This window comes from Meles meles, chromosome 6 (assembly GCF_922984935.1).
Source record: "Meles meles chromosome 6, mMelMel3.1 paternal haplotype, whole genome shotgun sequence".
NCBI classification, from domain to species: Eukaryota; Metazoa; Chordata; class Mammalia; order Carnivora; family Mustelidae; genus Meles; species Meles meles.
The window spans coordinates 109,552,620-109,577,468 of record NC_060071.1 but is presented as its reverse complement, the minus strand read 5'-3'; the positions used below and the strand labels follow the sequence as shown (position 1 = coordinate 109,577,468).

The 24,849-nt window shown below is 40.2% G+C and overlaps 1 protein-coding gene across 1 annotated transcript in view; it reads left to right on the top strand.

Annotated features, from left to right (window-relative positions):
- Positions 1-24,291, top strand: part of ARMH4 (armadillo like helical domain containing 4) — a 125,124-nt gene extending 100,833 nt beyond the window's left edge. Inside the window, exons 6-8 of the mRNA XM_046009572.1 lie at positions 6,610-6,641; positions 13,644-13,778; positions 14,013-24,291. Coding sequence (XP_045865528.1) covers positions 6,610-6,641; positions 13,644-13,778; positions 14,013-14,081 — 236 coding nt within the window. The 3' untranslated portion in view covers positions 14,082-24,291. The remainder of the gene's footprint in view (positions 1-6,609; positions 6,642-13,643; positions 13,779-14,012) is intronic.
- Positions 24,292-24,849: the final 558 nt, after the last annotated feature.

Sequence of the window (24,849 nt, the reverse complement as noted above, 5' to 3'; positions counted from 1 at the left end):
AGGTCATGCTCTCAGGGTCCTGGGATCGAGTCCCGCATCGGGCTCTCTGCTCGGCAGGGAGCCTGCTTCCCTCTCACTCTCTCTGCCTGCCTCTCTGCCTACTTGTATCTCTCTCTGTCAAATAAATAAATAAAATCTTAAAAAAAAAAAAAAAATAAAAAAAAATTAAAAAATAAACTGAAGTCTAGTTGACACACAATGTTACATTTGTTTCAGGTGTACAACATGGTGATTTAACAAGTTTATACTTTATTCTATGTTCACCACAAGTGTAGAGGTCATCTGTCACCATACAACAAAAACTATTCTAGTACCATTGACTATACTCCCTATGTTGTACCTTCTACCCCAAGGACTTTCTCATTCCACAACTTGGAAGCCTGCATCATCCCACTCTCTTTCACCTATTTTGCCCAATCTCTCACCCCTTTCCTTTCTGGTAACTATCAGAACCAGTTTGTTCTGTGTGTTTACAGGTCTGCTTTTGCTGTTTGTTCGTTCATTCATTTGTTTTGTTTTCTAGATTCCACAGATAGGTGAGTTGATATAATATTTATCGTCTGACTTATTTCAACTTAGCATACTACCCTTTAGGTCCATCCATGTTGTTGCAAATGGCAAGACTCATCCTTTTTTATGGCTGAGTAATATTCTGTTATGTATGTGTATACCACATCTTCCTGATCCATTCATCAGTGGTGGATGGTTGGGTTGCTTCCATATCTTGCTATTGTGTATAACGCTGCAATAAACATAGGGGTGCATATATCTTTCCAAATTAGTATTTTTGTTTTCTTTGGGTAAATAACCAGTAGTGGAATTACTGGAGCATATGGGATTTCTATTTTCAATTTTTCGAGGAGCCTCCATACTGTTTTCCATAGTTGTTATGCCAATTTACATTCCCACCAACAGGGCACAAGGGTTCCTTTTTCTCCACATCCTTGCTCACACTTGTTATTTCTTATCTTTTTTGATTCTAGTCATTCTGACAAGTAGGAGATGATATCTCATTGCATTTCTCTGATGATGAGTGATGTTGAGCATCTTTTTATATATCTGTTTGCCACTTGTATATCCTGTTTGGAAAAATGTCTATTCAGGTCTTCTGCCTCCTTTTCATTGGACTATTTGGGTTTTTGTGGCATTGAGTTGTGTAAGTTCTTTATACATTTAGGATAGTAATCTTTTATTGGATATATCATTTCATTTCCAAATATCTTCAGGGAGAACCTGTTTTTAACAATCCATGTTCTCTTGTTTTCTTTGTACCTTTCTGCTTGCTAGAAGGAGGTCTCATTATATTTCTGTGCTTTCAGACTTGCATTAAATATAATTTCAAGAAAGGAAACAAACCAGAATCAGTGGGATTAGAATGAATTGATAGCTGTGGGCTAAGGAATTATCCAAATGGAAGGGTCCTAAGTCCTTGTGTTCCTCACTGTCAGCAAGCTACCATTAATCCATTTGCAAGGGTTTATAGAATTTTCTGGGGTTCTTTTATTTTAAAAGCAGTAAGAAATTATAAATAATTTGGAAAATTCTAGAAATACAGGGAAGAAAAGAAATTCACCCATAATTTTACAACCTATTAATTTAGTTAACGCTTAAATGTATGTTACCCCAGTTATATACATAACATTTTTATTCACAAACTTGAGCTCATGTTATATATACCCTATTTTTTCATTTTAACATATGAAGTATTTTTCTTAAAATAACTTAAATTTTTGTACAACATACCACTCTCTAGATGTAACCTAAGGTATTGTTTTCCCTTGAGTATTTAAACCAATCATCTATGGTTGGATATTGATGTTGTTTACATGTTCTTTTCCATTACAAATAACATTATAGTAAATGGCATTTAATAAAAATTTTTGTGCATATCTATGATTAATGAAGATACATTTCTCTTACAACTAGAACTTTGGATTAAAAAAAATTAAACCTTGGGGCATCTGGGTGGCTCAGTGGGTTAAAACCTCTGCCTTCAGCTCAGGTCATGATCTCAGGGTCCTGGGATCCAGCCCTGCATCGGAATCTCTGCTCAGCAGGGAACCTGCTTCTCCCTCTCTCTCTGCCTGCCTCTCTACCGACTTGTGATCTCTGTCTGTCAAATGAATAAATAAAATCTTAAAAAAAAAATTAAACCTTTAAAAAACTTTTAAGATAGATTATAAATCCCTTCTCATATCTCTGAAAAGTTGTATCAGTTCATACCCCTCTCATCAGTGTGATTCTGTTTTTAAAAAAATTACAGTGCTGATTCTCCTCTTTACAATCATCTTTCCTTTTTTTCTTGTCTTCCTTTTGCATTCCTCTATCAATTTTTATTCCTGAAGTTTTAAAATGATCATTGTGTAAAATTTATTTTGACCTGCCTCAAACATTTGTTGAAAACAGTTTATAGAATCCTCATGAAAAAAGAATCAAGCTTACTTAAAAATTATGAACTCACTTAAAAGCAATATATATTCATTGAAAGAAAGAAGAAATATTTACTAAGCACCTGAGTGTCCAAAAGCAGGTGAAAGACTCTGGCAGATGCCTGAGAAGCACAAGGCGTAATAACCCTCAGGGGTCTCCTGATCTGTGTTGGAGAAAAACAACCAAGCTTGCCTGTTTTAAAGAACAGTGCTTTCTCAACCCTTCCAGAGCCAGGCCCCCCCAAATGCTGTCTCATTATCTTCTGTGCATCACCGATCTAACTTACTGAGAAGATTTTGCCCAGCTTTCTTTTAGTACCAAAGATTCAGACCCATTGAATGTGCTCTTTCAAACTCCCTGTATGCAGATGCCCATCCTGTTCTGATGTGCTGCGTTGCCTTCCCCAGTGGAAAATTATTGCCTTCGAGAATTATCCAAAGCAGGACTCTGAAATTTACTCTAAGAACATAAGATAGAGACAATTTACTGGTGACACCTGGTTTGATAAGTCCTAAGTTTAACCGTTTCTCTTTTTTGTTTCTTAGATTTATTTGATGAGCCAGTGTGCACACATGTGAGCAGGGGAGGGGAAGAGGGAGAGGAAGAAGAGGAAGCAGACTCCCCACTGAGCTTGGAGCCCCATGAGGGCTCTAGTCCATGACCCTGTGTTCATGACCTGAGCTGAAATCAAGAGTCCAACACCCAACCGAATGAGCCACCCAGTCACTCCTAAACCATTTCTCTCTCTCTCTATTTAAATATTTTATTTATTTACTTGAGAAAGAGAGAGAGACCGAGTAGGGGGGGTGGGGGGGGGGAGAGAGAATGAGAGAGAGAGAGAGAGAGAGAGAGAAAAGACTCCCCACTGAGCAGGGAGCCTGATACGGGACTTGATCCCAGGACTCCAGGATGGCGACCTGAACCAAAGACAGTCGCTTAACCAACTGAGCCACCCAGGTGCCACTAAACCATTTCTCCTAACAGTAAACTTCCTATTGTTCAAGAGTCTGTTAGTGCCTCAGACTCTGGCTGGATCTGTTCCTCTTTCCCTCTTCTGTGAGCTGCCCTTACCCTGCCATCGACAGGTGGTTATCTGGCCCTTTTTATCCCTTCCACAAAGTGCTCACCTTTTCCCATTTTCACCTCGTTTTTGTTTAACTCTTTATATAATATCCATCCTATTTCCTGATTCTGAACATCTCACTTCACGGTTGGCATTCTGCCTTGGCTTTCTTGCTCTGTCTCTGCACTGATGCTTGTTTTTCACTTCTCATAGACCTGATGGCCTCTTCCTTTCCTCACTGGAATTCAGCCCCATACCTTCTGCTGACCCCAGTGTAGAGCACAGTGCCTGGCCAACACAATGTGCATAATAAGTATTTGTTGAATGAATCAATGAGTTGGAAGCATTCTCTTGCTTGAATTTCAGTTTATATCTTGGGCTTAGTTGAGATATGTTGAAAAATTCATGACTGCTTGTCTTTGTTTCTCTCCTCCTGTGCCAGGTTTCTTGTTTTTGTTTTCTATTTCTCTACACCAAGTACTGTCCTAGACATGTGGCACATCTTATTTCCAATCTTTACAACAATCTTGCAAGACAGGTGTTACCATGGTCATTTTACATAAGAGGAAACTGAGCGTTCCAGAGTTCCATTAATTTCTCCAAAGTTGCTCAGCAAATCAGTGGTTGGCTTCACTTCTCCAGGGATCCAGTAACCCCTAGCCTCATTTCTAAGGTTCCTGCCCTTTCTTCTATTGGCCTTCCCGTGACTGATTATGTCCTGATTGTATACCACCATCTTTGCCTGAATCCCAGTGGAGACAGAAGGAGTGTTGAAGGAAGGACAAAGCTGAGTGGTTTTGCCAAGATCTTGACATGAGAGATTGAAACCAGGGACTGAAGCAGCTAGAAGAGTGCAAGGAAGGTGGCTCCACATTTTCAACCTGGGAGAGTAGGAGAGTGGGGCTATCACCAAAATAAATGGGTAGTTATGAAGTCTTATTCCTGTAGGTTGTTAAACCAGATAGTTGGAATTCCAGTCACTCTTTACTCCCTAATTAACCGTGGGCAAGTCTCTTAGCTTCTCTGAGTCTGTTTCCCCATCTTTTCCTGGAGTATAATCTTCCCTCACTTTCATGTTTGTTTTTGGTTTGTTGATCAAATGATGAGGTAGATTTGAACCTGCTCTGTCAGGGGCCAAGCCATGTGCACATGTGGGCTGGAATCACTCAAGTGAGGTATCTTATTACTAGAATCAGACTGTCAATGGAGACACCAACTTCTTGGGCAAAGTGTGTCTGTGCCAGGGGGTCAGCACCTTGTGACTGGTGGGCCAGTCTGGCCCGCTAACCATTTTTGTATGGCCCATGAGCAAAGAATGTCTTTTATATTTTAATATGGTCGAAAAAAATCAAAAGAAAGGTAGTGGTGACCTATGAAAATTACATGAAATTCAAAAGTCAGTGTCCATAAGTAATATTTATTGGAATATAGCCAAACCCACTGATTTATGTACTGTCTCTGAGTGCCTTCACATTACCACAGCAGAGTTGAGTAGTTGTAACAGAGGTTGTATGGCCAGCAAAGCTTTCAATGTTTACTGTTTGGCTTTTTACAAGAAAAGTTTGCCAATCCCTTGTCCTCACATTTTGGGACCTGTTTTTCAGTCTGCCACTCTGTGTTCTTCCTTCCTATCTGTTGAAACTCCTCGAGAGGAAAGAAAATTTAAGTAAATCTTGAAAGGTTTTTGTTGGCTTACTAATCTTTGATAATATTTGTCTTCTTTTCTCCTTTTCCATGCTTTTCAAAATAGAATTTTTATTCAATGTTGAATCACTGTTATAACTTTAAAAAGCAATTAAGGATGAAGAACCCTATTACATACTTCAAACTATCCTTAATATGGCCATACAAACCATGAGACTCTTTTTTTTTTCTTTTTTCAAGAGTGAGAGAGTGGGATGGGCAGAGGGAAAGGAGAAAATCTTAAGCAGGCTCCATTCTTAGCATGGAGACAATTCAGGGCTTGATCTTATGACCCCGAGACCATGGCCTGAGCCAAAATCAAGAGTTGGACACTTAACTGACTGAGCCACCCAGGCATCCCAAACCATAAGAGACTCTTATTGATACAGAGCTGAGGGTTGATGGAGGGAAGTGGGTGGGGGATGGGCTAGATGAGTGATGGGTATTCAAGAGAACACTTGTTGTGATGAGCCAACGGTGATGTATGTAAGTGATGAATCACTGAATTCTACTCCTGAAACCAATATTGCATTATACATTAACTAACTAAAATTTAAATGAAAGAAAAAAGAAGAAAAAAAAACCCATGGCCCTTCTAACGCATGTTTTCATTTTGAATGATATTTGTTCTATTCTCGGCATATGTACTTCCAAATGGTTGTAATAATGGTCTACTTAACATTTCATGGTTGATATAGCCCTTTTCAGTGGCTTTTTAAGCTGTTACTTGATTATTGCCTTTATTTATTTATTTTTTTTATAGTGGTTGTATTGTGATTGCATCGTTCAGTTTGCAAGCTATATGTATTTCAGAAATACTTCCTCTTTTTGCCTTTGGTCAATTTTTTTTCTTCAACTGTGGATGCAAATGCTTCTTTTTGGAGCCAGTGCTGAGCAGTGCTGGCCCACCCATTGCCCCTTCCTACCTACTTTGCTGGGATGTTGATTTGAATGCAGAATACCCACTGAGCTTAAAAACTGAGAAAGATGAGTAACGTTAAAGAGAAAATGTCAGATAAGAAATGAACTTGATAATTAATTAGTAAATTAATTGATTATTTATTTATTTGGTAGTGCTTGGGTTGGGAATGAAGCTGATACTTTAAAGATGATTTTCGGTCTCCTTTCCCAGACCCACCCCCCAAAAGCCTTCAGTAGTAATACAAATACGTTTAACAAATAAAACTATTCTCTGTTCATTTAATGATGATGTGAAGGTATGTTTGTGCTTTCCATTGCATTTTTAAACAAATAAGAATAAAAACAAGACGATTACTGTCATGTTAATACTGTTGACTCTTTCACTGTATTTCATACAATAAAATCAGTGCATCAAATTAACTGAATATCATGAAATGTAAGTTCTCAAATTAGCTCAATGAAATATAAGTAAAAAGATGGGTATTTATGTTTTATTCTCTTATTTTCCCTAGTGAGAAGCTGGATGGAAAAACTAAAAGACAAGGTAAGAGAAGTATTTTCTTTCTTTGAATTTATCTTAGGGGGCATGGCTTTGTCAAATAAAAGATCATCAGAGTAATTCATCATTCTGATTCTGGTAATCTATGCAAAGATGCAAGGCTACTTCCAGATACCCAACAAGAAGGAAGACCTGCCCTTTCAGTTCCTTCTTGTATAACACAAGGGACACCTTATTCTTTGAAGCACCATCCTTGTTATGAAGGCATCATTTACTACAACAGCTGGAAAATTTCCTTGACATATCAAGGTGGAATTTCTTCTAGGGATCAGCAGGGTAATCCCAATTTTTCTGGCTATTTCTTGTCCCAGTGTCCAATAACCCAATGCCACATTCTTGTAAGCCTGATCCTCCTGTATGAGGAAGAAATACCTTGGATTTTGGAAGGCATTGATTCTTCTGACCCAAAGGCAAAAATCGATGGACTTGAGTTAAGAATAAAAGTTTGGGATGGAAAGAACATCCTTAAACTATAGTGGGGGTGGTTTGGAGTAAAAACACCTGGATGCCTGAGCACTCTCCTTAGATCAACTTTTATGTAGTCTGTCATAGTGCCACTACATACTGGGTGACAAAGGGCTAACTTGCCTGGAATGGGTAACTATAGCGTTCATTCTGCCATCCATGTCTGTGACTGACCATGTTAACTTCCTTCCAGTTTCCTATTTTTCACTTTCTTTTAATTTTCAACACTCTCCAAGTTTACATTTTTCGGTTACCTTAGAATTTTAAACTGGAATTACTCATAAAAATATTGATGGAATTCTGAATTCCTTGCTGTAGCCTGTGTCGGATTTCATTACTATAATTCAGCTCAGATTTAACTGGGGGTTTAGTGAATGGAAATTTTTTCAACTACCACATATTGAGTTACCTTTAAATCACCAGTCCCAACATATACTTCTTTTTTATTATTTGGAGTCAGTTCTCCCCATATTTGGATGACTAATATTTATTTTGCTGCAGCTTATTGTTAAAGAATAACTTACAATGAAAATTTTATGATTATATTAAGTCTCATTACTGTATTTGTGCTTCTCAGTAAAATTTAGCATAGATGGTTTTTGAGAATGAGACTGTTCTGTGGTCATACTTATTAAAGGGATGCTGAAAAAATTTAAGCATGTTGGGGTTATTGGAGGCCATTTTGGTATCTGTAAAAGGTCCAGTTGTCTAAGGGAGGTATGACTGGATGGACTGAGCAGGATTTGGGGGGAAATAAAGCTCGAAAGTTAAGAACCAAACATACTTATATTAGTAGTGCTTCTTGTCATGTTTCAGGAGAAAATAGGATGCAATGAAAAGGAAATAGGCTTTGGTAGATTAGAACCCATATATCATTGTTTCTGTAGAAAATATCGTCTGTGTAAAAAAGTGCACCAGAAAACACTTAAGAGAATAAATTTTTGCATGTCTCCAGTTTTGAAGTTGGGTATTGCAAAATTTCTTACCTGTTTCTATAGATAGCTTTGTCACTATTAAAAAATCTGTGCAGCTTTATAGAAAGGCTGTATTTTCTATTTCTATAGACCCTTCTTATCTTGTCTCAAAGACCTGGCACCTTCTTGCTATGATTTTAACCAAGAGAAATAATTTTATGTGTGACCCTTAGTTTTCTGGATTATTTTGAGATTTTTCCAGCCCTCTCTTCTGGAGTGCTTTTTTCAGTATGTCTTAATTTAAAAAAATAGAGATTCTAACTGTGTTTGGCTTATTTGGTGACTATTTCTTCATATTTTGACTTTTTCTTGGAGGGATTCACCATAATCTTTCCAAGATTCCCTCTTCCCCCGTGATTAAAAAATTCTACACTTAGCTGTGACATGCCTTCATAGGTGTACACACACGTACATATGTGTACATGTATTTATCTTCCTCTCTCTCTTGTTCTCGCGCTTCCCCCCCATAGCTAGCTAGTTAGTTGACTCTCATCCATAAAAGTCTTGTTAGTCATTATCTTCAGAAACTATTTGAGAGCAAAACTATTGCATCTTTAATGAAAGTCACAGAATCCCTTAGAACTGGAACTAAATATTTATTTAACTGGCTCTTTGGCCAACCAGGACATCTTCTCAGTTTAGAGTTACTCAGTTGTACCTAATATTGGTATTTCTGTGAAGTTAGTTTGGTTCTAGAGAGAATAGTGTTCTAAAAAGTTCTGGGGGCGCCTGGGTGTTTCATTTGGTTAAGCGTCTGCCTTTGGCTCAGATCATGATCCCAGGGTCCTGGGATCAAGGCCCCATGTCCAGCTCCCTGCTCAGCAGGGAGTCTGTTTCTCCCTCTCCTTCTGCTAGGTTTAAGCTAGGATTAAGATCAGCTATGAATGACAGCGAACCCCAATGACAGTGGCTTAACCAAGATAGAAGTTTGTCTCTCATTTATGAGTCTGGAGATAGCAGTCAAGGATTAATGGGGAGCAACACTGTGACAGGGGCTCGGGCTCCTTGTATTTGATGCTCCACCATTTGTCATCTTCATTCCCAAGCCTTCTATTCAAGGTGACCTAAAGGTCCTGGATGGCAGTTCCAGCTAGGTCCAAATTGTAGCCAGGGGATGGAGGAAAAGGGAAGGCAAAGACACCTGTTCTCTCTTAAAAGGGAAGATAAAGGCACTCTCATTCTCAAAACATGGGGGATAAAGGCTGTGCTCCCCTCTTGAAGAGCATGTTGGGAAGCTGTACCTGCCATTAATGTTTTCTCTTCTGAGTGCGATAGATCAAGGCCAGCTGCACAGAAGTCAGGGAGCAGTGATTGTTACTCTGAGACCAGCTGAAATGGGAGGTTCTGCTCTGGAAGAAGAGGTGAATGGCCACTGAGGGTCAGCCCCTGTACTCATTCCATCATTACTCTTCTTTCCAACTTAAAGTCCAAGTTAGTCATGCTTGTTAGGCAAATCCTAACTTGGCTACCTCTTGGTATGTCTTTTCAACATCTAAAATGTTTCTCAAAATTGAGATGCATAGCAACTTTAGTTGGGTCATAAAGACCAACCCTGTTGTTATGTCACCAAGATCATTCTGTTTCTTCTAGTTTTAGGAAATAAACCAGAAAATGGATGATCCAGACTATATTGAATAGTGCTGATTCTCAAGTGTGGTCTGGACCAGCAGCATCAGCATCACCTGGGAACTTGCTAGAAATATAATTCTTGGGCCCCACAGTATACCTACTGAGGCAGAAACTCCGGGAACGGGGCCCAGTAGTCTGTTTCAACAAGTCTTGCTGGCAATTTTGATAGATGCTCAAGTCTGAGAGCCACTATTGCAAAGCAATACAAGTGCATTGTCCTAACTCAGCAGACTTTAGACAGCGCATTTTTAGGCTTTCTTATACTTTTCTTGAAAAAAGATGTTTCTGAACCAATACATTATCCTAAGAAGGAAGGATACCTTTCTCATGAATGTAATACAAAGCCAACAAAAACCTAACACTAACACAAACTAAAATTAACTATATCTAGTCATATTTTGATTTACAATCTACTTTAAAAATGCAAAACTGGGGCGCCTGGGTGGCTCAGTGGATTAAGCCGCTGCCTTCGGCTCAGGTCATGATCTCAGGGTCCTGGGATCGAGCCCCGCATCGGGCTCTCTGCTCCGCAGGGAGCCTGCTTCCCTTCCTCTCTCTCTGCCTGCCTCTCTGCCTACTTGTGATCTCTCTCTCTGTCAAATGAATAAATAAAAAAAATCTTTAAAAAAAAATAAAAAAAATAAAAATGCAAAACTTTTTTATTTGGAACTATTTTCAGGTTTACAAGAAAAAAAAAGATAGAAGAAAAGGTACAAAGAATGTCTCATACCTTTTACCCAGATGTACTTGTTTATAATATTTTACCCCATTTGGTTTATCATTTGCTGGTCTGTCTGCCCATCTCTGCGTCCTTTTTTTTTTTTTTTTTTTTTAAATTCTGAACTATTTGAGAATAAGTTGCATATACCATGGTGCTTTTACTCCAAATGCGTTAGTGTATATTTCCTACAAATGGGAATATTCCATTAGCAGACATGGTACAGCTTGAGTGCATTTAACATTGATACAGTACTTTTTATCAAATCTGGCATCCATACTTCAGTTTTTTTCGACAGACTCAAAATACCTTTCTAAAAGCATTTTTCTTCTCCAGTATAGGATCTAGTCTAGGGTCATGTAACACATTTAGTTGTCATGATTCGTTATTTTCCTATATTCTTGAACATTTTTATAGCCATCTTTTGTCTTTCATGACACTGACTTTCAAAAAAATATAGTCTTTTAAAAAAATAGAATAGTCTTCATTTTAGGTTTATTGTGTGTTTCCTCATGATGAGACTCAAGTTATGCATTCTCACTCGGAGTATACACAGGTGTACTATGTCCTCAGGCTGTTATCTGTGCAGATACTTGAACGTCCAATGATTCTGACCAGAGAAGAGGCCCTAGGCAGGGTTTATAACTTAGAAAATATGTTCATGGGTCTTATTTGTTTTCATCTGTGTAGGAAACAAGTCATGGGAAATTCTTTTTTTTTTTTTGAATATTTAATTTATTTATGAGAGAGAGCGCATGAGCCTGAGTTGGGGGAGGTGAGGGGTAGAGGAACAAGGAGACTCCCCACTGAGCTGGGAGCCCGACTTGGGGCTTGATCCCAGGACCCTGGGATCATGACCTGAGGTGAAGGTAGACACTTAACTGATTAAGCCACCTAGGTGCTCCAGTCATGGCCAATTCTAAAAGAAGATCCTCTTCTCCATTAGTGTTGAAAGAAGAATGGTTAAAATATATTGGAAGAAGAGAGGTTACTTGGATCGCATCTTTTATTTTCTATTTTTATTTTTTTGGATCGCATATTTTAACTATAATTTCCAACACAGGAAGCACACACACACACACACACACACACACACACACACGAGGGAACAAAAGAGGGGAGAGAGAGATTAATTGAATTTTGGTGAAATCTGCATGATTTAAAAAAAAATTTAAATTAATTTTTTTTCATTAATCCGTAATTCATTGTTTATGCACCTCACCCAGTGCTCCATGCAATACATGCCCTCCTTAATATCCACCACCAGGCTCACCCAACCCCCAACCCACCTCCCCTCCAAAATCAGTTTGTTTCTCAGAGTCCACAGTCTCTCATGGTTTGTCTCCCCCTCCGGTTTCCCCCAACTCAGTTCTCCTCTCCATCTTCCACTTAAAGCTCTAGAAACTAGAAATCTAAATGTGTAAATAAGAAGTATGAGAAAGAGTGACACATGTTGGAATAGTCATGCTCTTGGGTGTGGAGAGAAGTTACACAGCACAAGGAGACCCACACAGAGATTGATCAAGCCAAACTTCCAACAGCTCAAGTATCATCCTCTGATGTACACCTCTTTCGAGTCTAATCTACGGGGCCTAAAGTTGATCATATTTCAATACGTACATTTGTTTCCATGTGTTGGGAATGGTGGTTTTAAAGCAATATATTCACAGCTCTTATGAGAGTACCAAAACTTTGCTCTTGTCCAGTATTTTCCCACATGGAAAATTACAGTTTTATAAGCCCTTAAGTAGATCTGGAAGAACTTCAGAAAAAGTTTGGGTTTCTGCAAAGCATATTAATTTGTTGAAAAGTGACTGGGCTTTGTTTCTTGGAGAAAAACACTTAGTATGCTGATGAACAATGCTATTGTTCTCAAATTAATGGAAAAATTTCCATGTTCTGCCCTAACACAAGACTCTGGAAAACAGAACCAGTGAGTGAGCTGGCTGTGTGCATGGGAGGGGGAGCTGCAATTGTAGAAGGGCTCGTGTAATCCTCTGATTTACTCTTGGAAACGCTGGGAAAGCATCACAGTCTGCACACTTCAGCACTTTTTAAAAAAACTTTATTCTATGTCCCTCTCAGATTTTGGCTCATCCTGAAAGGTACTTGAAATAGTTTGTCCTATATTAGAAATGTTAGAAATAGTCAAACAAATGAACAGACTTGTGGGTTCCTCCCCACCCCCGCATAATGACCCTCTAAAACCTAAAAATTTTAATTTTTTACGTATTTTGTCTGGGTAGGCTTCTAGCAGGGGCCTTCTTCAAGGGCAAACCAGGGTCATGTTTTTCTGTGAAAGGGCTCCAGGTGAGTACATGATGCTGTGACGCTGAGGTGTCATATTGGCCAAGATGCAGGGAGTACCTTTAGGATGATGGCCTTCCCCTGAGCTTGGGAAGATCTGGAGCTACTTACTTAAGCCGAGGGGTGTATGGACATGATGGTGCTCACTTAGAACCAACGTATCCATAGAGACACCTTGGGGACATTGGAGACGCAGCAGATACCAGAGACCTCCAGGTTCTTTTGGAAGTGCCACTGTTGCTGGTAGTGATCTTTCCACCTTACTCCGCTACTTCTTTCCTTTGGGGGCTGGGGATGCTCAGAATTCCCTCCCAAGCCCCAACTTTGTTCTTGTCCACTGGGCAGATTCTCCTTTCCTATAAATGCCACCTTATGTGTACACCCTCTCCCCTCCTTGTCTTTTCTGCCTGTGCCCCCAGCACCAAGCATCCTTCCTCTTCCCTTTCTTACTGTAAAGCAGCTGAGATTGCAGGCCACCAGTCTCAAGGCTCCCCCCTCCCCCACCCTCGGCCCCCTTGGAGTTTGTCTCTGGCTGATATTTCCGATTTATAGCATTTTAATAGTCTTGGCATTCTCAGAAGCTTACTTCATCCATCTTGGATACAAATTATACTTCTGCCACCAAAACCTGATGTTGACAAATGTGCATGAGCAAGCGGCTCTAGGTGCCACGAGGTCCGGGTGATTAATTTCAGTACTTGAACTTTCCCCAAATAGTCCTACTGTTCTGTCTCTTGCCTTCTCCTTAAAAGGTACCTTTATTCTAGGTGCTATTTTATGACAGAGCAAGTAGGAGAATTCCAGGTATTTAAAGGCCTGCTGCCATCTGGCAGAAAGGAGAAACCGGGCTACGGTCAATGCAGCCTCCTAATGGACGCCTCCTTTTCCGTGCAGGCCGGCTACATGTCTGGGATGCTGGTTCCTGTAGGGGTCGGGATAGCCGGTGCCTTGTTCATCTTGGGAGCTCTCTACAGCATTAAGGTTATGAATCGCCGAAGGAGAAACGGCTTCAAAAGGCATAAAAGAAAGGTATGGAGACCACAACAGCAAAACCTCAGCCATTTCAGAACATGCATTGCTTTGCTGATTTGCTTAATAAAGCACACGGGGCTTAATGAGGCAGGAACGGTATTGACACGCCCTGTGGTTTGCCTTAGCAGCCGCTGCCGCAGCCTCTGGTGGGATGCCTTTTCAAGGGGCTTGTTTTCCAGTTTTGCTCTGCAGCAGAAAGGGCTTAACGCTCTTCTGTTTTTCTTTCTCCAGCAGAGAGAATTCAACAGCATGCAAGACCGAGTCATGCTCTTAGCCGACAGCTCTGAAGATGAGTTTTGAATCGGATGGGAGTTTCCCTGGGATATTCACCTGTCTTATTATTTTATTGTTTATTTTGGGGACAAAAGAAGAAAGGCAGCCTGCCACATCAATGCTGTCAGGCCACTGGGCTCATTTTCTGCCGGGCAGTAGTAGATTTCTCTTGTCCTGAGCTCCAAAGGCATATGCTGTAGCCTTACTGTAATAGGGCCGTGTTTGTTTTTCTTCCGTAGTGAATTTTCCAGAACCATAGGCTACCACTCATCAGTATGCAGCACACAGTGTGGTTCACTAGGAGTTTCTAGGTAAATATTTTGTATTTTTCCAAAGGACCTTTTCCTTGGTTTACCTGCACTAAGCATAATGATTATTGCTGCCAGGTCGTACGTTGACTCTGAAATCAAAATCCTAACAGAGAATAGCTCATGATGACTGCATTGGACGCACTGGAGGCTGTAGGCTTCTGGGTCACGGTGCATCCTACATTTGCATCAAAACAAGCAGCAAGTTGGAACGAAACCTTCTTTGTCCAGAAGATCTCTCGGTGCATTAGGGTTATGTGTAGATTTGTATCTATCTTGCATTCTATGCTCCGGTCTCCCAGTTTTATTATTTTACATCTTCTATCTTATTCTCATTCACGGCAGCAAAAAAAATGCACCAGAAATAACACATTAAATGGACTCTCGGTCTTAATGTAAACTTGCTTTCTTGATAGTATAATTGACTCTGACAGACGTATCAATAGATGCTTACATGTTTATCACTAAGAGGCATTCTTTTTGTGTATCATTTGACTTTGCAAGAAGAAAGAAGCAAGAAATCAAGAAGAAGATGAGGTAGGTAAGCTCTCAGAGCATTCCTGTCTACCATTCACTATTGTGAATTATTCAGAACCTTGTTTTGCTACTTCTGGGGTCTTGGCCATGGAATGATGGAGCCACCATTGGTTCTTAGTTGGCTTTAATGGGAAGACGGACGTTCTGTGGTAGATGCAGCCTCAGTGGCCAGAGTCCCAGCCTTTCTCACGGCATCCCGTTTTTGGGGATGTTGGCCTATACTAGATCATTTCTCATTTCTTTTGGAATGAAAGTCCTTGCCCTATCTTTTGAATATGGGTATTTGAGTTGAATTTTTAGGTAAAGACTTGGCTCATTTCATAGAAGACTAAAGGTTCCTGGTAACCCTGTCCTTAGCGCTTGACACATGGAGAACTCATTCACATCCCTTGGAGCCTGATCTACTGTATTGGAGGCAAGCTGCACAGTCATTCCTCAGAGCTTCTGTATGGGGTAGGACATATATATATTTTTTTCTTCCATTTGACTGGAGAGAGAACTGAAGGAGAGAAGGGAAATGATTATCCAAAAGTATCCCCAGGACCATTCAGGACAAGAACCCCCTTGGACTCAAAACTGTGTATCCCTATCATCAACTCAGTGCCCTTCCCCATACTTTGCAGGAAGCATTGACGTTTCAGAGTCCTTTAAAACAAAGATTCTAAGGAAATACAGAAGACCCTTGAACAACATGGGACTCTGTGCTGCATGGGTCCACTTCTGTGTGGATTTTTTTCAAGACAGTACAGTACTGTAAACGGGTTTTCTTTTCCTTGTGATTTTCTTAGCATTTTCTTTTCTCTAGCTGACTGATTATAAGAACACAGTATATAAAACACATTACATATGAGGTATATGTTCATTGGCTGTTTATGTTATCAGTAAGGCTTCTGGTCAATGGTAGGCTCTTAGTAGAGTTTTTGGGGAGTCAAAATTTATATGTGGATTTTCAGCTGTACAGGGGTTTGACACCCTGAACCCCTGTGTTGTTCAAGAGTCAGCTGTAGTTGATTGGCCAAGGACCATTTCACATGAATTTCTGTCTTTGTTAAATGAACGATGCCTTACTAACTTCCCTCGTACACGAGGTCTTTCCTCTCCTACCTCATGATTTCCTTCGCAGCCACATAAATTTAAGTATCACCTCTAGAGAACTAATAGAGAAACCTTTCTGGAATCCATTCTTGAATGATAACTGGCTTACAAGAATGTTTTCATCAATTAATTTTTTTTTTTTTTTTTGGCTAAGAGATGTAAGCAAATGTGTGAAATTGGTCAGGAGAAGTGAGAGGCTCTGTACAATCAAATGGAAGTAACTATAAATAAGCTCAAGGTCAAGTTTGAAAATTAAAATTCAGAGCCATGACATTCAGAAGTAACTTCTAATTTCATGAGCAGAGACATTCTGCTATTGCATAGGGTATGTTCGCCTTTTCTTAGAGCAGCCCCTTGCTGTAAGTGTTCCTAAGGTTAGGGGAGGTGGGCATGATGTGGTGTTACTGTTTCTGTATTCTTGACAAGCTATTTATAGCAAACCCACAATAGGCTATTTCATTCAGCAACACATGGGCGATGCTGGTGGCTATTAATGCCTCGGGCTACTCATAGTCTGTAGTTTTAACTAGATCATGCCTAAGCGGTTGAACTTTCAAACTGTAGAGGGATAAAGCCACAAATAATGGACACTCTTTTCATTTATTCCAGAAGGCTATGGGGATAACATGCATGTGCCTTTAGGCCTCAACAGAAATGTCTGTGTAGTCCTGTAACAGGTCTTGTGTCTTGTAACAGGTGACTGTTACAAGAAAAGGAGATGACTTAGATCACAGTGTATTTCTGTACAAACCCATTTCAACACCTGGGTTGGTGGAGGTCCCATGGATGTGTTTATTTTGACCGTTTTCCTCCCTGCCTTGGATGAACTTGGCTGAAGTTATTGAGAGGATCAGAAAAGGTCGTCATGTTCAAAACAAAACCCAAGATTAGGGGTGTTGCCCCCTGAGAAGGTGCTGGCTAGTGAGTGGTTATACTGTAGTCCAATTAAAAGTAGGAAGTCAGGCAGCAGTAGGTTTACCTAAAATAAGGGATTTATCTCCTATTTGCACATTGAAAATAAAAAAAGGCAACTCTTGATTCTAACAACTAAGCTTAAGCCATTTAGCAGCAAAACAAGGAAAGCTGTCTGGCAGGGGTGCTATAAGCTGCAGGCTTCAGTGGCTAACAACTTCCCTTCTGAACCGTATTAACCCCCTCACACCTGCACATGCCCCAGTGCGGGGGCAGGGACTGTGTCTTATTCTTAGAGGGGGAGGCAGTGTTTCCCAGACTTTGGCTCCTAAGAGCCATAATTGGGCAACACACAGATTCCAAGGCCCTGCCCTAGACACACTGAGTCAGAATCTCCAGGGAGGAGTTTGCGATTCTTATACCCAGGAGTTAGAGAGTAGACCCAGGAGGGCCCCTATCTAGAGAACAGCTTCCTTATTAAAGAGACAAGGGAGCACAGGTCTTCTTGGGGAAGAAACCCTTTCCCTAGTCAGTGATCCAATAAATCACACCTGCCAATGTGGAGAAAGGAAAACAAAAGGAAAGAGTAAAGGGTAGAAGGTTCTAGAAAGAAAATAGAATGTTGGGTCAGAAGGAAAATTATTCCTCCCATGTCCCTGATGCCTTTTTCTCTAATCAGAAGGTAGTACTTTTCTTTTAAACCCATTCAGATTTTCCTCTCCTGTAAGTTGCTTCTTTCAGTAGCTGCTGGCTTAATTTATATGCAATATTTGGAGTTAATTAGTATCCCAGGGAAACAGATTCCCTTAGCAATGCTTTAGCCTTGGCTTCAGCTCATAAACTGCCTCAGATACAGTTTTCCAGAGACATTTCTTAAAGTACCTGCATCTCACATAGGTCAACAGTGTTGTGGGGGAAATTTTAAAGTACCATCTTAGAACACGTTTAAAGCAGTTTTAGCATCGTCAATCAAAGCTTATTCTGTATTTCATTTTTATTTTTAATCTAAGACCTAAAAGTCAAACATTACAGAAATAACAGAAAATGAGGTAGAGCAACATAGAACATTCTGAATGTCTGGTGCTTCTCTCCGGACTCCTCCAGATACCTCCTTCATGTGGCTATCCAGGTGAAACCCCTTATTTGGGATCATACACACCACTTGGGGAGAGAAGTCTCAGATCATCCACAGGCATCATGATTTCTGTGGATATGAACGACCACTGTTTCTATCAGCTGCCAAAAAGCAGCTCTGGGGAGTCAGGTATATTGTCTGGTACAAGTTTTTAGCTGCGTGGCCTTCTGGCAAGATAGGCTTTGTTATGACTACAGGGAAATCTGTTGGAAAAGAAGTCTCTACTTTGTAGGGTATGTGAAGGTATGGTTGCAAGGGAAGAAGTGTGAGTAGAAGAAGATGGAAGAAAAATCTTGATGCAATGCAGATATAAACAAGGCACAAAACGCTGGAATGAGCTAGACGAGGCTTACTGGCCTGATACAGGCCTAGTGGACTGATGCTTCAAAAATGATAAAGGAGACTCAAGGAGAAAAAGACAAATGAGGCAGACTATTCGTGGGGGAAGGGGCCCTGAATCTAAATTTGTTTTCATCCTTTCCCTCAAAGGAAGTTCTACACCAGGTAGAATGGACACGAGTGGGAGGGGATTGAAGCCCGAGATCGATGAGACTAAAGGAGCTGGTTACTTTAAGTAACCTTAAGCTCAGTTAAATATCTCTCTTAATTACACAGAGTTCAAATAACTGAGTATAAATCTCTAGGAATAGGAAATCATTTGAAAACCAAATAATAGTGCTGACCTAATAAAAGCTCCTTATTTGTATGTTTAGCTTCCCCTAGAAGACGCAGACCTTTCTGGGGTCTGTTTGCTCTGCTAATGATCAATTTTGGCAGTCAACGTAGCTGGAAACATAATTCTGTTGCTCAAGTTCTACCGCATTTACTTTGGAAGCCACTGTTAGCTATACAAATGCATTGTAATTACCCTCTTTTGGGTAATCGATGCATCTAATTCCCTATTAATTAGCTTAAATTTCTGCTATGTGGATGCAGGATAAAGGAGAGGAAAGAAGGGAGGAAGGAAGAAAGAAGAAAGAAATTTCCTCCAGGAAACAGCAGCAAAACTACAAAGAGGCCAATCCTATGCTCCTTCTTTCTAGTATGCTTAAAAACACAAAACAAAATTGGAGTTTAAAAGAAAAAACCTTCTCAAATCTTCCATTTATTAAAGCAAAGATCTTTCTCGAGAAGCAACAGGAGCAATAATACAAATAATGACCACTCATAATTTGTAATAGACGATATACATGCTCATTCTAAGACTGCGTTCTCCAGATCTGAAGTTTAATATTGATTTTGTTGAGAGGTATAACATTTTGTGCAATAAGAATGGAGGAACTGAGAAGGAGTAGAAACAGAAGAATTGACTAAAGAGAGAAAATCCTTTTTTTTTCTTTCTCCCCCTTCTCAGAGTTTCTAGGTATGGGAACAGGGTACATACAAGCAGAATGGAAGGCTAATGGAGTGCTCACTTGGGTTCTTTTATTACCCTTGAGGTGGTCATTTACTCTGGTCTTCAAAGACTGAACCTGATATCGGGTTAGGACCCTGGGGCTTTTATTAACAGTGTACTATGCATCTCCACCTTTTCTTCCTAATTTCCAGCAAAATAAAGGAGGGGGACCAATAGCATTTGAAACATTTCTCCAGTTTTATGCCTCATAGCATAGGCATGGAGTTCACATGGTTGCCAATGTCTTCATGATCAAATGGACTAAAATATACATGTAGGAAGGTGTAAGTCCAGTTTTCCCAGAAACAGAAAGACGTTTGGATACCAGATGATTCAAGCCCTTTATCTTCCAAAAAAGAATTTTGGTACAAAATCTCCAATGATCAGTTTCCCTCATTTCCTTCTTTGTGTAAGAGATAAGGGAAAGGAGAAATCTGTAATGGTTCTACAATTGCATGGTTCCATCCCCCAAAGGCCTGTGTCAGGGAGACAGAGGATGCTTAGAGAGTCTATGTTTGGCAAACCAAGAGCACTGTGATGTTATTGGTTTTTATTAATCAGTATTTACTCAATGTCTTTTATGTATCTGGCAGTGTCTTAAGAGCTGGGGAAGCAAGGTGAGCAGTCCATGACCAGAAAGAGGTAATGAACGAGTGAGGGAGAAATAAATGGGCCTTTTTATAAAGGGGCAGGATGAGATCCAGAAAAGGAGCATCTAACCCTTCCACGATTGGCAGGGTTTCTCTAGAGCCAGAAGTATCACATCTGAACCAGGGAGCTGAGTCGGGGTTAGTGAGGTAAAGAGGGGAATGGAATGGGGGTCCTCCAGCCAGGGAACCTCATGTGCAGAAGCCAGAAGTGAGAGATCATGGAAAAGTCAGTGGTGAGAGATCAAGGAGTTAAGTATGCCTGGAGTGCTCAGTATATTAGGGAGTTGAGTGTTGGAGTACGGGGGACACACGCAGTACAAAATATGAGGCTGATCCCAAAGAGCCTACTTGGTTGTATCAAGGAATTAGGACTTTATTTTGAGGGCATTTAGAGGCGTGGAAATATCTTATGCTGGGAAGTGGTGTGATCAGGGTGGAGTGCATGGGAAGACTGGATTGGCAAGGTTAAAGTAGAGTCAGGGACACCAGTTAGGGACTGGTGAGAGATGACTTTGACCTGGACCAAGACTGCAGGAGTGAATGGAGGGGAGGATGGCTCTGAGAGGTGTTCAGAGCAGGGAAGCAGAAGGATTCAGGAGTTAATTAGATGTGGAGATGAGGGAAGAGACAGTGGTTAAAGCTGACCGTGGTCATGGCACTTTTGAGGCTCTCCAGATATCATGGTGTCTAGGGTCCTGGCTTCTGGAAGACTGCCCTGTGTTATCCCAGCATAGCCAGGCTGAAAGAAATTAACTTACATGGCTGCCAAAAAATGTGTAGGCTGCTTTAACTTTCTACACAGTGTATATAAGTTTGTGGTCATTCTGTGAAATTTTTAATAAGAGGCTCCAAAGACATAATTTTAAATTTAATAAAACTTAAAGGAAAACATCCTGGAAAAGCTCCAAATACCTTTAAGGGATTATATTACTTTGGTTGAGCCCTAGGTATGAATTATGATCTACGATCTGGCTGCCTCTCTTGGTTGGAAAAGATTAGTAGGTTTCTTATTTGTTGACATGGGAACCAAAGCTGTGGATCTTGGTTTTTTATTAATTTTTATGTTTTTTTTTTTAGTTCATAAGAACCAACTTTATGCATTTTATGCCTATATAATGGCTTTCTAATTTTTTTTTCCAGTTTTACTGAGATAGAGTTGACTTACAGCCCTGTGTAAGTTTCCAGTGTATTTTGGTTAAACACATGCTGGGAAGTGATTACCCCAATAAGTTCAGTTAACAGCTATCTCCTCACATAGTCATCAAAAAATGTGTTCTCCTTGTGATGAGAACTTTTAGGGTCTTTGCAACTTCCAAGTACACCACACAACCATGGTAACTATAGTCATCCTGTGGAACATTACGTCTCTAGGACTTACTTATCTTATAACTGGAAGTTTGTACCCTTCGAGCACCTTCCTCCAGTTTTCCCACCCACACCAGCCCACTCCGTAGGATCTTGTTTTTCTTGAAAACAAGCCCAACAGTCTTCTTCGAAGGCTGCTCTGTGTGAGGATACGTTGGGGGGTTGGGTGCAGCCTTGGAGGGAGGCAAGCTCTGTCTCCTGGTGCTGAGAGGCTTCTGTGAACTTTTGACACTTGTCATGGGTGATCATCAAGTGGTTAATCTTCCTTATTTAGCAGATGAAAAATAAAGCATGTATTCCAGGGTTGCCATGTCAACCCAAGGCTGGATTCTGGAGGGCTCAGGGCAACAATGTAGGATTGAGGAAATGCAGAAAAGCACGAGAAAAAAAAATAATGATCACTTCAGTCCCACTCCCCAGAGACAACGATTGGGGAACATTTTGGGCTGTATATTTCTCGTCTTTTTCTCTGTGTGTTTATGCTATGTTCTGTATACCTGCTTTCATTTGTACACAAAAGCAGGATGATAATTTACATGCTATCTTGCTACCTCCCTAGAGCTACAGTTTTTCATGGCTGTTTAAAAGATGTAAAGAGGAGGGGCGTCTGGGTGGCTCAGTCGATTAAGTATCCGACTCTCAAGCTCAGCTCAGGTCTTGATGGCAGGATTGTGATTTCAAGCCCCGAGAAGAGCCTACTTAAGAAAAAAAAAAAAAGAAGAAAAAAAGAAAAGGAAAAGGGCTTGTGAAAAATCCCAAGGTTGTATTTGAATGAATAAGCTGTTTTTTTCTCATTCAGATTTATTTGGTATTTGACTGTCTGTGACTGTCCAGTTACCTTAAGACACTTATGTATGATGTAAATGAAACGAGAGTTGAAAAGGGAAATGTCTCTGTAAACACAATGCCCATAGGCTAATATCACATCCCTGCACTCTGAGGGATTGGAGAAGACCTTCCTCTCTTTGCCTTTGCTGCCAAAGCGAAGGTTGTGAGCGTTTATAATTAGAGGTAAGACTGAATTACCGTGAGTGTAGATACTAGGTGGTAGTGTGAGAAATAACGGGAAAGAATATACTTGCTGTAATGACCTAAATTGACTAACAGCGACCTGAATGGTTCAGTTCAATTCTCTTGAATTTAATTTGTGTTTTTGTGTCATTCATTATAGTGCACACGTATCTTCTTTATTTGATTTCACTTGGCTAAGGTTAAATGGGCAAATGTTCACTGTTACGCCCATTGGTTTCTTCTCTCATTGTTACAAAGAGAAATCTCAGCTTTTCACATTCCCTCTCCATGTCTTCCTAAAATTTTAGGTGCCTTTAAAAACAGTTAATGGAGCCTGGCTGTCCATTTGCCCAAGACCTTTATAAATGTTTCCACTAGCTCATACCCTCCAAATTTCTTGCACAGAGTAGGATATGAGATTAAATAAGGCACACAATAAGGCCCCATGAGCTTTATTCTAATAATATTTTCTTTGGTTATCAAAGTGGATTCTTGTTCATTAGGTGTTACTAGATGAAAATAGAATGGCGTAAGCACTTGGCGAACCTTGACTGAATCTTCACCAGGAAGACGGCGCTCTTCAGGAAACATTTCTGTTCGTGCTCAAGGTCAGGAGTCCACCAAAAGCAGCTGGGAAAATGTCTTGCAAATAAATGAATTGAGGTCTTATTTTCTACTCTAGACCACAAGGATCTTTTTAAAGTTCAGTTCTGGGGTCTTATTAGATAGGTGAGTTTTATGCTAGGAGAATAAAATGTGAACTAAAAAAATGTGAGCGCGATTCACATTTATTTCTATTTATGGATAATAAAATCACGAACATTTACTGAGCTGTTGCTGTGGGATGAATGCTGTGCTTAATGCTTTACAAGGGAAAACTCACTGAATTCATACTAAAACTCAATGAGGTAGGCACCCTCGGTTACCCGTGACTCTACAGATGACGGAGCTCTCACTTGCAGCAAATCATGATCCTGGCAATAGAAATATATAACAAGACCTCTAATAACCATTGTGTTGATTATTTTTCCATGCTGCGGAAACTACACTGCACTCTGGCCATCATTTTGCCTCAATTTTTAAAGTATTCAATTTTTATTATATCAGCCCACAGTGAATATTGGCTTTGGGGTAGTACCTGTCACTTTGGGCTGATGTAACAAAATACTGTAGACCGGTGGCTTAAATGGCAACAGTCATTTCTAAAAATTCTAGAGGCTGGCGAGTCCAAGATGCAGATGCTAGCCTGGTGGGTTCTGCTGAGAACCTTCTTTCTGGCTCACGGATGCCTGCCTTTTTGCTGTATCCTCTCCTGGTAATGAGAGAGAGAGAGCTCTAGTGTCTCTCTCTGTCTCCTTCTAGGGTCGCTAAGCCCATCATGGGCACTCCACTTTTATGGCCTAATGGAAACCCAATTATTTCCTTAAGGCCCCACTTCCTAATAACCATCACACTGGGAGTAAGAGATTCAACATATACATTTTTGTATGTATGGACATACATTCAGTCCATACAAGGTAGATGCTCCATCTCCCAAGGGCTTCAAGGTGAGGAGCCCAGAAAGAAGAAGACTACATATTAAAATACATCCGGAAATCATTGAATGAATGCCTGGGGCCATATAAACACCTTGCTTCAGTAAGTAGTGTTCAACAGACAATCCAGTTATTCAAAAGTGTTTGGAATTAGCGTCTATCATTTATTGGAAAAATCGTTTGCAGTTCTTGAGTAAGTAAATTCAGATTTATCGCAGTGATCTAAAATAATTGTATAGCTTGCAAATACATATGTTTGGTTCTGAAATAAAAACAGTATTTGTGATGTGAGACGTATGGGATGTCATGAGAAAATCTGTCCTAGTAAAACAGCCGCCACATTTTAAAAGTTGAGAATGTGCTATGTTGAAATACTCTTGGTTTCTAGATCCACAAGGCTTTTGCCTATGGATATGGTACTTTGCATTGCTTAACATGATTTTTCTAACTCAAAAGAGGATTATTGTTCAGATTGGACTTGTGCAATGCACTACTTTGTTAAAGTAAGGATATTAAAATAAAATGGGGGCTCCTGGGTGGCTCAGATGGTTGAGTGTCTGCCTTTGGCTCAGGTCATGATCTCCAGGTTCTGGGATCGAGCCCCACATCCAGCTCCTTTCTCAGCGGGGAGCCTGCTTCTCCCTCTCCCTCTATCCCTTCCCCTGCTTGTGCTCTCTCTCTCTCTCAAATGAAAAAATAAAAAATATTAAAAAAAAATCAGTGTGGAGTAGGATCTATTCCTCAGTTAAAGAATTAGTAGAAGGTGGTTTCTTTGGTTCCATTTGCTTCAATAAAGACAAAGTACATTCTATCCAGAGACTTTTCTTCAGAGGGCAGTAGAAAAAATACAA